At 37.4% G+C, this 16908-nt stretch overlaps 1 protein-coding gene across 2 annotated transcripts in view; it reads left to right on the forward strand.

Annotated features, from left to right (window-relative positions):
• The window catches only part of ABI3BP (ABI family member 3 binding protein), a 209935-nt gene that overhangs the window by 155540 nt on the left and 37487 nt on the right, over nt 1-16908 (forward strand). For both annotated transcript variants that reach the window (XM_037525650.2, XM_054700654.1), the window contains 6 exons: nt 2434-2508; nt 6223-6297; nt 12119-12178; nt 12752-12799; nt 13572-13652; nt 16285-16362. In XM_037525650.2, the coding sequence (XP_037381547.1) occupies nt 2434-2508; nt 6223-6297; nt 12119-12178; nt 12752-12799; nt 13572-13652; nt 16285-16362 (417 nt within the window). The remainder of the gene's footprint in view (nt 1-2433; nt 2509-6222; nt 6298-12118; nt 12179-12751; nt 12800-13571; nt 13653-16284; nt 16363-16908) is intronic.

Here is a 16908-nt window from a genome sequence, read left to right on the forward strand (position 1 = left end):
ATGCTTTTAACATATTTTTTAAATTGCTTTGTTTTCTATTTGTGGTTATTACTAAGCATATCTTTCTACTATTGTCAAGATATTAGTATGGAATGAGGATTTTTTTAAGGGTTTTGCTTACTTTGAAAGTATTTTATAAACTGACATCTCTAGGAATTTTAAAAACTGTGTTATGTAGAACTAGAAATACTACTGTACTGCAGACATGCAATTTTCTTTATCTTTTTAAATCTGCTTGTTACCATCACTCTGTCATCTGTACTCAGGGTGTGTGAAGCACTATAATCACCCAGAATACTTTCTCTCACTTACCATAGAAACATCCCTCTGCCTTCCCAAACTATAATCCTACCCAGCCCAGATGAGCTCAGACTGAACCAGTAAACACATTATTTTGTATTTCATAAAGAAGGCGTTTGCAGAATGTGTAAACATAAGAACAGAAAAGAAGAACAGCGCTTCTGGACATCAGAAACCCAACAGTCTTTCTGAGAGTTTTTGGAGGGTGATCCTACCTTCCCAGTGCCCCACTTCTGCTTCGATCTTCTAGCCATCATCTGTAGCCAGTCTTACTAATGCTGTGAATATTCTTTAAGATGGACCTTTCTCAGCCAGTCTGCAAATGTTTCATATGGGAAATAGTAATATTTCTCATCTTGACTAGTTTTTCACGTTCTTTGGTCATGTAAAGAACTATTTTAAATTTTCTGATTTGTATTTGAGATTATTAGAAACCACCAGAAACCATTTCACTGTCCAGTCTGCACAAAGGGATTCAGTTGTTCGGTCACCTTGTCAATGTACAGCTTTTCTTTCCTTCCGCTTTGTTCTCTCCAATGGTTTGCCGATTGCCCTGCATACAAATAGGAGAAACTAAAATCAAACCAGTTACTTGGCAAGTCATAAAATTTAACCTCATAGTAGAATTTGAAGTGAATGAAAACAAAGGACCAACATGGGTGACTTAACGTGTCTCTTCTCGCAAGGAGATCTCTCACTCCTTGCAGGCTTCCTTGGAATAGCAGTTTATCATAAATAAGCCCAAACTTTGGTTTTTTTCCACCATTAAACTTTTATGGCTGTATTTCCAAAGGGGATATATTGGATATATACATTTTATTCATTGTCTTCTGAACTACCACTTAAATATTGCCAACTAAACTCTAGAGTTTAATGTTACTGAAATGTCTAATTGTAAATACTGTTAATGCTTATTTCTTAATCATTTTGCATGCTACTCATAGCGTGCCTTTATTGGCAAATAGTCTTTCTTAATCTTGAGGGAAGCAAATAGCTACTTGTAAGAACCTCAGCAAGCAAGAAAGTTGAGAGTCAGAAAATCACACGTGGAAAAAAAAAAGCTTTAGAATCATAGAATTCTAGGATTGGAAATGTTTTTAAAATCCTAGAACTTTTGATAGAGAACCTGAGTTTATAGACCCAATGATTAGCAAAGGGAGCTCTAACTCTCCAGGTTCCTAAATCAGTGTAATTCCTCTAACATACCTTGCTGTTCCTTTCTTTGCAGGTGAGAAAATTACACTGAAACCATTGCATGCCTTGTATATTTTAATTTATAGTAGGAAAAAGTCTCTTCAGGCTATTTTATACAAACTTCAGTATCAAATAACTCTTATTTTCAGCAAGCGTTTTTTCAGTTGCTGAAACTCCATTAACTCGGACGCTGTTTTATATTCTTTTGTTTCTTTATCCCAAACTTTAGTTCAGACAAATGAGGTACTTCCATAAGATGTAATCTTGCATTTGATAATTCTTTTTTTTTCCCAGCAGGATGTACTTTTAATTTTCTTGGTGAAGAAACAACCTGTTTTTATATTGAAATTTGTACTCTAGAACATCTTTGGAAATTATCCAGTAAAGAAGTAATTTTCTTCAGTAAAATATCCTGTCAATTTCTATTCAGTTTCTTTTCCCTAATATGACCAATATTAACTGAATTTATCTAATAATATTTTTCCAATAGCACTTTTATTAAAATGCATTCATTTTCCAGGTATTTTTGGAACACAACATGCTAACTTCTTTTTTCCTTTACAAAAAAAATGCATCTATTTACATTAAAGATATTATACTGGGATGTTTTGATTAAATGGTGTCAACTTGTAAGGATGAATTCTTGTTACTCTGAAATTTATTTTAATTATTTAAATGATATTTAAAGTAAATATCTCAAATTCCAACAGTTTCATTTGTCAGCAGATTATCTTAGACATCACTAATGTGCTTTCTTGTTTTATTTCATTTACCATTATAAAAAAATTCTCTGAATATACTTTGTGACTCTTTGGGAACTTTAATCACATTAATTTCTGTGTATTTTAGGTCTTCAACAGATATCTTTGAGACCCCAACAACCTAGGTACTGTGATTTTTAAAGGTTCAAGAGTTCCAAACCTATTCCCTTTCTTTTAGCTACCAAGTACATTCAGCGTTTTCCTCCCAAACCAAAAACATCTCCACGTCCAAGAATCCCACAAACACAGACAGGTAAACATTTATTTTTTATTTTGACCTGAGAATTTCATGCGAATTGGGTTAGTTATTCTGTTGAATAATAGCAAATTGGATCTTTAATCCTTATAAAGCCAGTCTTCCTCTGAAACCTAATACTTATATCTGCTTTCAGACTTTATCAAAAAGCATATTATTGGATCAGATTATTGCAAAAAAATTTCCCTTTTGTTGCATTATTGGGAAGAATGGAGAAGAATGGAATTTGAGAATAAACTGCCTACTCCTTATTTTTAATTTTTTTTTTTTTTTTGCATAGAAAATGCAGGGTGTAGGCCAGGGGTGTGGGGAGGTGAGAGGATTCACCAAAGACAAGAGGAGCAGAACAGGCGGATCTACTGAAATACACTGCTGAGGGGAGCAGTGGGTGAGACAGGAGAGGTCTGCTGTGCCAGATGTGGGTTAGCTCCCTGGCCAAGGATTGAACTCAGGCTGTAGCAGTGATTGCACATAGACTTAGCCCCTAGGCCACCAGGGAGGCCCCTACCTAATTTTTTTTTTTACTTTTCAGTAGATTTTATTCCACAAAATGATGTGAAGTTTTAAAATAAATATCTTCTCCTATAATACAGTGATTAGATAATACTGATTTGTTGTTTCGTTGTAAAATTTTGATAAGACCCAAGAAAGAGTCCCTCCGCTCTAGAAACTTTATTTGTATGATAAACTTTTGCCCTGACTTCTCAACCAAGATCTTACCAGTTTCTCCAACTGCCTCAGCAGGTCTCCATGGGCTACCATAAACTTGACATGCCTCAAATAAAACTCATAATCTTTTCCTCCTTTCAGTTTCCCACCTAAAAACATGCCAGGCAGGTTCAGCATGTTACATTTGATATTTTACTTATCATGTGGTCCCTGCAGTCCATTATTACTAAGTATGGCTTATTCAACTCTTACAAACATCTCTAGCATTGGTCCCTACTCCAAGCAGCTATCTTGTCATGCCTAGTCTGTTATTAACCAATTGATCTTCCTCCTCACCTAATTTCAGATTATACCATCCCTTAAGGCATTGATTAATTTATTTAATTAGTCACTCAGAAGTACTTTTTTGCATGCTATGTGTCAGACAATGTGCTAGGCTTTGGAGATGTGAAACATAATCGCACCCAATAAGATACCATCTCACACCAGTGAGAATGGCACATATTAAAAAAACTAGCAACAACAAATGTTGGCCAGGTTGTGGAGAAAAAGGAACTCTCCTGCACTGCTGGTGGGAGTGCAAACTGGTCCAACCACTATGGAGAGCTGTGTGGAGATTTCTTGACCTACTAAACATAGAGCTTCCATATGATCCAGCAATACCAAATGACACAGAAACAGTAATTCCAAAGGGCACCTGCACCCCTATGTTTATAGCAGCACTATTTACAATAGCTAAGCTATGGAAGCAACCCAAATGCCTAAAAATATATGACTGGATCAAGCAGATGTGGTACATATACACGATGGAATATTACTCAGCAATCAAAAAGATAAACACATGCAGTTTGCAGCAACATGGATGGAGCTAGAAGGGATCATGCTCAGCAAAATAAGCCAGAAAGAAAAAGAAAAATACCGGGTGGTCTCACTCATAGTAGGAATTTAGAAAACCTAAATAAGAGACCAGGAAAAAGACTAATCAATACAAAGTAAAAATCAAAATCAACAAGCAACTCTAAACCAGAGACACACTACAGGGGGGAGTGTAGGGGATAGGAAGGACTTGAGTCAAAATAAGGGGGGGTGCAATTTTATGGGGAATATAACCAAAATGAAAATGCATACATTGTGCAAAGATGAAAAAAGATGTAAGAATTATATAAAATAAAATATTTAAATTAAAAAAAAATTAGTCTAAGCCAATCATCTACATTTAAATTTATCATATATAATGGCCTGCTTCCAAAAAGTATATGAGGTGTTAACTACCCATTTCACTAGGTAAGGAATCTTTACTACCACTAGCAATCTGGGTAGGGGGAAATGTTAGCAGGATAAAAAAATTATTCTTGGGCCTCCCCGGTGGCGCAGCGGTTGAGCGCTGGGTTGCGAAGCTGCCCGCAGCCTCTGCAGCGCCAGTTCGATCCCCCGGCTGCTCCTGGCCACCGGAGGAAGGTCCCACATGGCACGCAGACCTCTCCTGCCACCCGCTGCTCCCCTCAGCAGTGTACCTTGGTCCTTCTGCCTGCTCTGCTCCCTGCTCTGGCTCTGGTGAATTCTCTCACCCTCCCGCGCTTCTGACTGTACCCAGTGCTTAAATAAATAAATAAATAAAATAAATAAATAAATCTTTAAAAAAAATTATGCTTGATATAGGTACTAATTTTGAATTCCCAACACAAATCCTTTTATCATATCTCAGTATCCCTACTGGAGAAAGAAAAAAAAAACCTGAAAATCAGAATATGCTCACATTCTTCAATGGCAAATTTTTATGATACAATTTTTGCATCATTTTGACATTTCACATTTGATTCCCCGACCATCTTCTGAGTTAGGGACAGATTTACTATTTCCACCTTAAAAATGAGAAACAGGTTACATGTGATCTGCAGAGCAAAGATATAGAGCCCAGGTGTGAGGACCAAGGGACATCAGCGTCAACTCAACTCTCATATCTGGTGCTTAATAACTATGGACCTTCAGGCAGATAATGTCACCATCCCCAGCTTTCACTATGAAGTTGATAATTCCTTCTTCCCACTATTGTAGTGAGAATCAAAGGACATAATCCTTATTAAAGGATTTTTCAAATTGTAAGATGTGTTACAAATAAGTTAGAACTTTCCCCTGGTGCCTATTACATTAGCATCTTGTTACTCCAAAGAAACAGTTGAAGAAACAGTTGTGGACGCCTTCATTTAAAGATTTATTTTGGTCCTAAGAATTACAGGGGAGTGTGGTATGACTCCAACCACACCACTGCAGTATCCTTTCCGCTGTTGCTGCTGAGTTGGCTTTAGCTTCTCTTACCCAGAATCATAGGTTCTACTCTGACCTCCCAACTTTATCTTCAAAGAAAGTTTAAAATAAATTCAAGTAAAGATGTCCGGAAAAGAATTCTTGCATTAATCTAATTGCTCTCTCTTCTGAGTTGAAGATTTTTTTTCTTTTAAACTAAAATTTAATTATCCTTTTAACTAGAGAAAGTTCAGTTGAAGATTTTCAAAACTACTTCATCCTGCACTCATGTTTATTGAAATTTTACAGTTTCTCAGACTTTTTCTAAAAGTATCTGGGATTCTGGATGGTCTCACTTGTATGTGAAATACAGAGAAACACAAAGGGTCAGTTCAAACCAAACCAATAATGAACACTTGACATCTGACTGCAAAATTGAGGTAGCCAGAAGGGGAGGGGCTAAGGGGGGTGGAAAATGGAGGGGGCTCAGTGGAGCCTTGTACAGGACAGAGGGGCACTGGGGGTACAGCATTGTGTGAAGATGAGCATTTGTGGAGGTTGGATCCTATGACTCCAAAAATGTAACAGTGAAGACCAATTTTATCTCCATAAATATAATTTTTAAAGCTTCTGCAATTCTGATATTTTTTAAATCTTGAGGTTTATTTTTCATCTAACTCCTATAATAACAATATGTTTTATCAGTGGCCAGGCTTATACTTTTTGTCATGTTGTGTGTTAAGCATGACTGGAAAATACTAAAAACAAGTGACTCATGATCCAAGTTCTCTTTTTCAGCTCCTAAGTGGCCCCAACGCGTTACTCCAAGGCCAAAAACATCACCAAGTCCAGAAGTGTCTTATACGTCACCTGGTAATTGCTTTATTTCATATTTAAGTCAAATGCATCCCACTTTCACACCCTGCTGTGATGAAATAAAACAACTGATGGCTGTGAGGTCAATGTTGAAATAAGTTGTGTCATTCGTTGTATGTTCATTTCAGAAATTTGATAAATATTATCTAAGTGTTTCCTTATAGTAAGCTATTGATCCAATCAAAAGCAGAAAATCATGCCAATAGCAGATGTTTCTTTTAGAACTAAAATTTTCATTTTCTAATTTAAAAAAAAAAAGTGTCATTTTAAATGTCTCAAAAATAGGGTAAATATTTTAGTTTTTTCCACAAAAATGATAAAATTATATTTTGCAACTAGAGAAAATTGTTTAACTTTTTTTTGAGTTCAGAAATTTTATTCTATCCAACATGGAGGCTTTTTTTTTTTTTCCCTGACAAATTATATTTTACAAGTTTATGGCGCAGTAACTAGAGTTAGGGCATTATATCACCAAAAGCCAAATGGTTTAACTAGAAATCTTTTTTCTTTCCTGTGATCTGAGACTGTTTTGACCACTTATGAGTGGACTAATCTCATATTTGTAGGAATAGTCAGGGTGGGGATGACATGAACCCTGACATTTCCTGTCTTACCAGCTGTCAAGGTGTATAGTAAGCTAAACAGTTCTCTAAGAAAGCTACATTTTTAACTAGAGAATCTGAGTAGTAGTTTTTTCTTTTTTTGAAGATCTATTTATCTATGCATACAAGAACTGGGTTTTAAGCCAGAGGTGTGGCATGTGGGTGAGAGGATTCACCAGAGACAGAGTGGGGAGCAGAACAGGCAGATCTACTGAAGTACACTGCTGAGGGGAGCAATGGGCGAGTCAGGAGAGGTCTGCTGCACCATGTGGGTAGCTCCCTGGCCGGGGATCGAACTCATGCTGCAGTGGCTACAGATAGCTTCATAGTGCTGAGACTTAACCCCTTGCACCACCAGAGAGGCCCCAAGTTTTTCTTTTTAATGAAAAATTCCTAGGTGTTCCTAGAAGCATATTGAACATTCCAAAAGATTTCTGAGACACAGCTTAAAATTACAGCATTTTGGAAGGCAGTCAAAATTCACATGCTCTAACACTTTCCAGATGGTGCGAGTGGAAGGTGATATCACGCCACGGGGCACTCAAGTGTGTTGCTGGTGGTGGTAGGCTAGACAGGGGCTCCTTTGTCCTCAAGTCTAGAACTTAAATTTGAACCACTGAATGTAGACAGACAAGACTGTCAACACAGAGTATGAAGAAAGCTGGTCTTCCCACTTGCAAAAGTTGAGTTCTTGTTTTCAATTGCAGAAAAATGTAACAAATTAAGTCATTACAGATAGCAGCAGTAGACTGGAATGATTTTCTTTTCATTGGAGAAGGATGTGTTGCTTTGGATAAGACCTAATCTCACTTAAGCCAATATTTTTAGTAGTTAAACATTTTCTTCTTTCAAAATGTCTAATATTTGCCTTAATTCCACTAACATTTTTCTCAGAAACTACCTGTAAGGTTGAGCACTGGAATAACAGTACAGGCTACTATTGGGGCCTCAATGGCATCAATCCCATTAGCTCTCCAAGTCCACATGTGCAGTGAGAAGTCTGTCTCCAAAACTATGTTGGTTCTGTCCTTGTGATCATCAGCAGTTTCTGGATCACTCCAGGATATGATGCCAACGGTGATAATTACAACTCAGCCCTTACTGTGTTTCACTTGCCTCACAAGTATTCAAGCTGACTGAATTGTGTTTTGTTCAGTTACTGGCTTGTATCCAGGTCCAGGTTGGCATCCAAGACCTTGTTTTACCAGCTTGTCTAGGTAATACCTAAGAAAAAGGAAAAATTACATGTATGTTGAATACTTACTGGTATCTTAGAGAAATAGACACGGTAAAAATTCTAAAAATGTAAAATGTAACACTGAAATGAAGCCGGTTTTTCACAATTTTTATCTTAAAAAATGTACTCAGATATGAGAAGTAATTAACTTGGATTTCTAGGCCTGCATAAAGCAAGTCAATCCAGGATTTATTGTGCTGCAGCTTCCTTGGCGTAACAGATTTCATTAGTTAGGACTTTAGAAAATATCTTCCAGCCACTTGGTTTAGTTACCTACAACACTCAATGAGGAATATTCACAAACTGAATCTGCATGCCATGTCTAGAACCCAAACAGAACTGGCTTTTTGGGAGATCCATTTTGGAGGAATGATTTAGAATTCAGAGCAAAGGACTTAGCCTGAGGTGGCCTCGCTCCGCAGAGCTGTGCTGCCTTTGTAGATTTGTGTCTGTACCATGGGTGTCTTGGTTCTGTGGTCAACCTGGCCTACAGGCATTTGGATAGACTTCAGTCGTTGGAAATGAATTGGGAGGAAAGTCTAGCTTCCAGCAAGTTATCCACTTCTCTCAAATGTTCTTTGTAACCTACTCACTTTGATAAATTCTAACTTGTGGTCACACTTTAGCATTTCTGCACTTAATTCCATGTTCTCAGCTAAACAGGTAGTTTTTTTTCTTCTTCTTGCTATTGTTAAGATAATTAAGAATGAGTGTTTTAATTTTAAATAATTTCCTAAAAATGTACTCCAATATGTAAAATGATTGAACCTGCATTCAAAAAAGCAGTCATGTGCTTAGATTACATACTTTAAAATATTGCCAATTTTTTTTTAATTAGGGAGAAGCCAGGATATGAACAGTCACCTAATGTGACTAATGTGTTTTTTCTCATCCAGTTTTAGAAGAAAATACATTTAAAATTGAGCAAGCTAAGACAGCAATGGTTAATCTCCCCATTTTTATTTTTACTAAGGCAGAAGTTGGGATATCATTTACCTCCTTAAGATCACACTCTTACCACTACCATCCTACAGTGCTTCTTGATCTTTATCATCCTCTTCTAATTATTTTTTTAAGTTCTTCCTAGAGCTGTTTTTTTCCCCTGAAGGATGCCTTTATAATGTTAGTGTTCATTAAAATATTTCTTTTTTTCCATCCGTTTTCTTAGAGCAATAAGCCTTCTCATATATAAGAAGTCAGAGCAAGAGTATCAGCAATTTGCTAATGTGCCTGATGGTATATTCAATATCAATATGCTTTTAGCATATGTTAGAGAGGGTCTCCCTAGTGGCTTATGGGTTAAATCTCAGCAGTATCACTTCTATAGCACCTGAGTTCAATCCCCAGCCAGGGAGCTCACCCACATGATGCAGCAGAACTCTCCTGCTGCTCCCCTTAGCTGTGTATTTCAGTAGATCCACCTATTCTGTTACCCACTTTGGTGAATATTCTCACCCCCTGTACCTCTAGCCTATACCCCAGTTCTTCTACACAAAAAAAATAAATATTTGAATAAAGCACAAAACATGTTAGACATTGTCCACTCATAATTAATTAGTGGTGCCCTTTATTAAAAAAGACAGCTAATGCCCAAAAATAGATGACTGGATCAAGAAGATTGGCATATATACACCATGGAATATTACTCAGCATTCAAAAAAGATAAACACATGCAATTTGCAACAACATGGATGGCGCTGGAAGGGATCATGCTCAGCGAAATAAGCCAGAAAGAAAAAGAAAAATACCAGATGGTCTCACTCACAGCAGGAATCTAGAAAACTTAAATAAGGGACCAGGAAAAAGAATAACTATAAGAAAGAAAATATCAAAATCAACAAACAACTATGAACCAGAGATTCTATGGGGATGGGGGGCGGGGAAAGGAGAGATGGGGGTCAAAATAAGGGTCTTGTAATTGCATGGGGAATATAAAATAAAATTTAAAAAAGAAAAAAGAAAAGACAGCTAATGTAGTTGATTAGTGCAAACAGTAGGTTGTTTAAGTGAGTCTAAAATACAGTATTGGTAAATACTCTAAAGAAAATCATGCTGTCTTCTCAAATTGTCATTCACATAGATTAGTTTACTGCTGCCTGGAAGACTTAGGAGTCATGCTTTTGCTCATTTTAATAGAGAAATGCCACCTAGGGAAAAAGAAAAAATAACTTGCATTTTTTGAGCTGCAATTGACCAAGTAGGAGAATGATTTATATCCCTTCCTGTGAATGTTTCTATTTCTTTCCTTTCCACTTTAGAAAGTCTGCTGTGGCAGTTTATTAAATCATCACTTCATGGTTAAAAAGTGTCAGTTGCAGCAGGAGGAATCCACATTATCCTAGCTTAAATTCTTCAGTAAACTGTAGCAGGCAGTGAGTAATGTATTTACAGTGTGGTAGATTTAATAGCAGCACATGTCTTCTGAGCTCCTTTCCTGACTCCAGCTGAACATTGTAGTTTAGCGCTAGAACCACCTCAGGTGTTTGTAACCTGCAGGCTGCTTTGTCTGGCCATACCTTGGCAGAACCAAATCAGAGTGCCTTCTCCTTCACCCTATAAACATTCAGTTTGATTTACAAGTGGACATTCCTCCTATTTACCATTTGAGCACCTGAAAATACTACATGGCAAAGGTGAAATGTTCACCATTGTAATGGTTTTTCTCGAACTTTGCTGACCACTGATCTTTGTGAAATTTTCCTTTTTTCTTAAAAAAGGTCCAGATTTTCAGGTTGCCCTGGATGTTATCTTTTAGCTCAGGAAAGTTCTAATAGAGTCAAGTTTTTATACTGTGTACCAGATTCTACAACTACATTGGTACTTAGTGGCCTAGACTAAGAACAGATGTGAAATCCAAGTTAAATATCCCCAAAAGCATTTTAAAAAGAATGTCTATTTTATATAACCTATTTCTATACTAATGTTTTCACCACTACAGGTGGTGCTTGGGTAAAGGTTTTTCTTCAGCATTTTCTGAAACTGAGTTCCAGCCTGACTCCTAATTTTTTCCCCAGAATCATATAAGATGTAAAAAGTTTCAGTGCCTGCAAAAGGTCCTCTGGTATTTATGAAATCCTTAGTGTGGTAGAGAAACCTTTCAGTGAGAGAGTAAAGCTGAGAAGGACCTCCTCCTGGGGAAACTGAGTCAAAGAACTACATTATCTTACCCTTGGGAGGTGACTGTGCCATAGAAATCTAATTCTAACAGTAGGCAAATTCCCTCTGATTTTGCCAAAATAAACTTAGCGCAGGCATTTAAAAAAATGTACTGGCTATCAGCTTTGAATATGAGTAGGTCTATTTTTTAGCTGACATTTTTGTCTTTTGTTTTCATGTTCTGGTGTATTAGGAGAGGCCTAAGATACTTTATATATATAGGGTACATGATATATGGGGAGCCACATACTAGAACTGACAAGAAAGCAGCATGTGGCCCGTACTTACTTCATAGCAAGCATTCTCATAAACTTTACATGTGGTTTCTTCTAGTGAGCAGTTGTTTCCTTTTGCTCTATTTTCTCCTTATAGTAACTGCTAGTGGTTTTTAGAATTAAACTTGGTTCTCTCAGATGTTTAAAAATTTTGCCTGTCTTGTTTCTCTCAATTTGTAGGCCATTTATTTATGCACTTCATCTGAGATAATAAATTTTCTTTTCCTATCAGCAGAATTTTAGCATGAATAGCAAATAGTAACCAGCTACTGGCAAAACCAGACTTAAAATTCCAAAGACAACTTGAGGGAACTCTACTTTGTTGAGTTTAATTCTATTATTTTTTTTCCTCAAAGGGAACTTCAAAATGAACTGTGACCAACTTTGTTTTATTGCCACTCCAGTCTTCCTACACAGTGGCCTTTTTCCGTTTTGAAAAGAACAGCCATCTTCTTGACTTTTTTAACCATTGTGAAAACAGCATGCTTTCTGAGATGTTCGTCTGTGATGTATAGAATGCACAGTATATTACAATCTTTTTCTTTCAGCTCCAAGAGATGTGCTTCTTCCCCATCAACCAGACCCTGAAATTTCTCAGAGTGAACCTGGTAAATGAATTGTTTCATTTTCCCAGCTAGGAAGTGTGTATTTTTCAAAAATGTATTCTTATATACTTTTTTAATGGTTGTTATGTGGTAGAAATTCAGAGAGAATTATGGATATAAAATGTATATATCTTGGGGGGAAGATTTAATCATGCAATCTACTTGAAGCTTTTCTCCTGGTTAACATGATGGAATACCATATCCTTGTTGAACAGAAGATTATACTAAAATTGTAAGACATAATTATTAACTGAACCTATTTTTTCCACCTTCTTCAAAATGTAGCTATAACTATATACCAAGATATAACTACATACCAACTGTGATTGTATTGTTATGTGAAAAGTGCAGGTGCCTACTCAAAAAATTCCCCAGAGCGGCAATGAATGAGGGTTTTAAAGTAATAGCTAACCTAAGTTCCCCGGGGGGCATTCAATATATATATATTTTTTATATTTAACTTCTTAGAGCATGTTTTAGTGTTTAAATGGATGTGGATAGAAACACAGAAACAATTTTTACTTCTCCAGGTAGTAATGCTTATACATCTGTTTCTTTTATTTGCCTTTGACTTAGTTCTGCAACCTGTTACCTTTAGAATTGATCTACCAGAGACAACAATAGGTAATGATGTCCCTTATAAACCAACTCTAATTGTTTTCTTTGCTATGATCAGTCTTGCAGGTCTTTCTGAAATGATCATATTGAAACATCATCTCTTTTTTATTATTACCTTTTCAAAATTAAAGAACAGTCATTTTACTGTTTTAAAGGCTTTGCTCTGAAGACCAACTTGAGAAGCTCATTACCAAATCCACCCTTACCTACCTCATTTACCTCCATGTTCAAAATGATTCTACTTTATGCCTGCCTATCTGCTTAACTTTTTCTGCTTGCTCAGTGATTCTCAGCTGTGGTACTGCAGCACACTACCATCTGACAAGTTGTGAAAGTAATTAGTATTGGTCAAAATACTAAAATTTGTCAGTGGTTTAATTTTCAAAATAAATTGAGCTATGTCAGATGACCCCTACATTGTGGGTCTCTCACTCATTTTAAAATCCTATATGGTCTCTTGTGTGGAAGAGAGGGACAAAGCTGCAACTGACAGGCCAGGACCACGTCTAACGCTTCCCCCAGCTTAAGCAGGCATGGTTAAGGAGTATGTCTGGCATTGAATGGTGTTTACCAGCTAGTAAATCCTGGTGGAAAGAAACAGTTGAGAACCACTTTTCTAACATTCCATAGTCATTTTCCTGGAAATTCTGGACACACTAAACTTTCTTCTTCGTGACCCATTTAATGTTTTCCAGAAGCAGTCTCATGGAATTCCATTCTGATCTGGTGGTAGCTTTTGAATCTAAAGACTGACCATCCTGGTACTTGTCTTTTACAGCTCCTTTAGAGACACGAGGCAGCCCTTTCATGCCTATGACTTCACCAAGTCCTAGTCAAGAGGAACTACAAACCACTCTTGGTAAATTTTGTTTTGATATTTCAGTCCAATGCACACGTACCTACCTTATAGGGGTTGCCCGAAAAGTAGCCATAGGTACCTGTGTTCATGACTTTTTTCCAAATAATAGAGGGTCTCTTATTACCATTATTAAAATCCACTTCTCCTGATTCTAATATTGATACCAATTTGCAATATAAAGTGAGATGTTTTAGCACATCTTGACAAAATTTCAAGTATTCTAAAAACAGTGTTCCTAGAGAAAATCAATGCTATAGTTTTTTGTTACTTTTTCTGTGTTTAAAACTGCATTTGTGAAGAAATTTTTCATCTGGCATTTGTTGAGTATTTTATGGTTACTAATTACAATGTTACGGGATGGGGTTCAAAATGAAATTGTTTCAAAGGTGAGCTAACTTAGAGAACTCACCATCCAATATGAAGACAGGATTTAGTGATAGGAGTGCAGCCGCAGAGTGTCTGTGTGCATGTGAGATACGGTTCTATGCCCCATTTTATAAATTAGAAAATTAAGGCATAGAGAGATTTTAAAATTTGGACCATTTACACAATTCATGTTATTAGATTGGAACCAAATACCCAGTCATGGGAGCTCCTGCAATTCACCCCAATGTTATACATTACAAGTGTGAGAGGAAAATGAGCAACAAGCAAACTGCTTGGGGGCATCCGGGAAGGCTTCACAGAGGAGGTGACATTTATACAGGGTCATCAGGTGGGAGTGAGAGTTGAAGTCGAGGTGCACAAGTTTCTTTCAAGTTAAAGATAGGTGGGAAGGAGGGCCTCCCCAGTGGCGCAGCGGTTGAGCGCTGGGTTGCGAAGCTGCCCGCGGCCTCTGCGGCGCCGGTTCGATCCCCGGCTGCTCCCCGGCCACCGGAGGAGGGTCCCACATGGCGCGCAGACCTCTCCTGCCGCCCGCTGCTCCCCTCAGCAGTGTACTTCGGTCCTTCTGCCTGCTCTGCTCCCCGCTCTGGCTCTGGTGAATTCTCTCACCCTCCCGCGCTTCTGACTGTACCCGGTGCTTGTATAAATAAATACATAAATAAATAAATAAATAAACCTTTTAAAAAAAAAAAAAAAAAAAGATAGGTGGGAAGGAAGCCCTGAGCAGAAAATGGCAGCCAGGCTAAGCTGATGAGCATGTGTTAGCCTGGAGAAACAAGGGTGGATGAGGCAGGAGGGTTGGTTGGGATAAGCTGCCCATACCCTGAGGTGTCAGTAACACTTTGCCTCTGTTGCTAACTGCTTCACCACTGAACCGGAAGAGTTCCTGGCTGGTACTTGGCTCCTCTGCCCTGTCCATGTTACATCCCAAAGGGCTGTGTTTAAATCAGTGGCCTTGTTTTCCTCCCTTGTTTTCTTCCAAATTGATCTATCGTGTGTGCGTGTGTGAAATGAAGTTACCAATGACATTTTAAAATGAAATCCATTTTGCACCTGAAGGAGGATGACATCCTATACCTCTAAATCATATACAACATTGTAAACCACGATTCCTTCATAAGTAAATGAAAAATGGATAAAATCCTTTTTGGGAAAAAAAAGTATTAACTGGATGACCAAATATACCCTACTGACCATTACTCATCAAAATCACTTATGAAAGTACCTTTTTTTTGAAGATTTTTTAAAAATTTTATTTATTTGTACAAGAGTTGGGGTACAGGCCAGAGGCGCGGGAGGGTGAGGGGATTCACCAGAGACAGAGTGGGGAACAGAACAGGCAGACTGATGGAAATACACTGCTGAGGGGAGCAGTGGGTGAGACAGGAGAGGTCTGCTGCGCAATGTGGGTATCTCCCTGGCCGGCCAGGAATCGAACCCGCACTGCAGAGGGTGCAGACAGCTTCACAGTGCTGCACTCAACCCACCACACCACCGGGGAGGGCTATGAAAGTACTTTTCAAGAACTAGTACTAGATATGCTAATTATCTAACAGTCACTCCCTTTTTTGAATGTATCTTGGTTTATTAAAATGAGAACCATCAACTGCCAACTATCACAAACATCTCTCATGTGAACAGAATCCAGATTACAAATCAGGGCAGATAAAAAGATGACAATGCATTATTTGCACCACATATTTCCTTAGACCCAGCATGTGACAAAGTGAATGGTGTAATCATCTGTGTCTGCCTGGTGTCATGATGACTTCAAGATAACATGAGGTGGAAGTATTGCCATACTTACTTTATGTCAGTAAACATAGACTTTGATTATCATATGAAGAAGATTAAGGAAGATTTATTCTTATACAGTATAAGTGCACATCTTTTGTATAATCTATTTCCCAACTCACTTAAATAATTTGTGGAATTTATGGAATCAAGAGAAGATATGAAAGCAATAAATCAGAAGACAAGCCCAAGTATAGCCACATCCAGGGTCAGGAAATGATTCTGAGCTGAAAGCTTTTGGAAATCCTTATAATAATCATTAAATCATGTAAGAAGACAACAGATACAATGTAAAAAAGACAGGGAGTTAGTAAAATAAACCATAACTTTAAAATTATTATGATTCCTGGACATGTTTATAAATGCCATTTACCCTTTTAGCATTAAAAAGACTTTTTTGTACATGGTCATAATTATTATTTAAAGTAAGTTGTTTTACTGTGTTTTTCTCCAGAGGAAACAGACCAATTCACCCAAGAACTCTTCACAACTAAGTTTCCACGAACAACTGAATTGGCAAAGACAACTCAGGGTAATAATACTGCCCCACCTTTGGATAGTAATTTTCAGTTCTTTGTCTTTAATCAGAAAAGAGATTTTTCTTTTCAGAATGTAATTTCTCATCACAGTGAACTATACTTGGTTTTTTCCATTTCGTAGGTGCCAGACGCCAACCAGATTAGAGTATTTCCATGCTTACCTGGTGAATATAGGGAAGACAATTTCTTTAGCTGAAGCTTTGTCTTCAAATGTATTTTGAACTGCTAGATGCCAATAACTAAGAATGAAAACTCCATTATTTTCTCCTTATCCTTCATTTACCTCAAATTCCCCATCTGATAAGTGACAATCTTCATTCTTTTCTCCCTTCTCCCCATCCTTCTCCCTTTCTCGTCTTTTCCTTCCTCTTTTCTGTCTGTCCCATCTCCCCAGCCTGATAAACACACTGATATTGTGATAGAAGGAAACTTGTAATAAGAATCATTTTTTAATAATGACTTAATATTTAAATACCAGGGAGGTTTTCTCATGTATTTCTTCCATTTCTTTTGGGAAGTGAACTCATCCACACAAAATG

Source organism: Talpa occidentalis, unplaced genomic scaffold (genome assembly GCF_014898055.3).
Source record: "Talpa occidentalis isolate TD23 unplaced genomic scaffold, MPIMG_talOcc4v2.1 talOcc4.4, whole genome shotgun sequence".
NCBI lineage: Eukaryota > Metazoa > Chordata > Mammalia > Eulipotyphla > Talpidae > Talpa > Talpa occidentalis.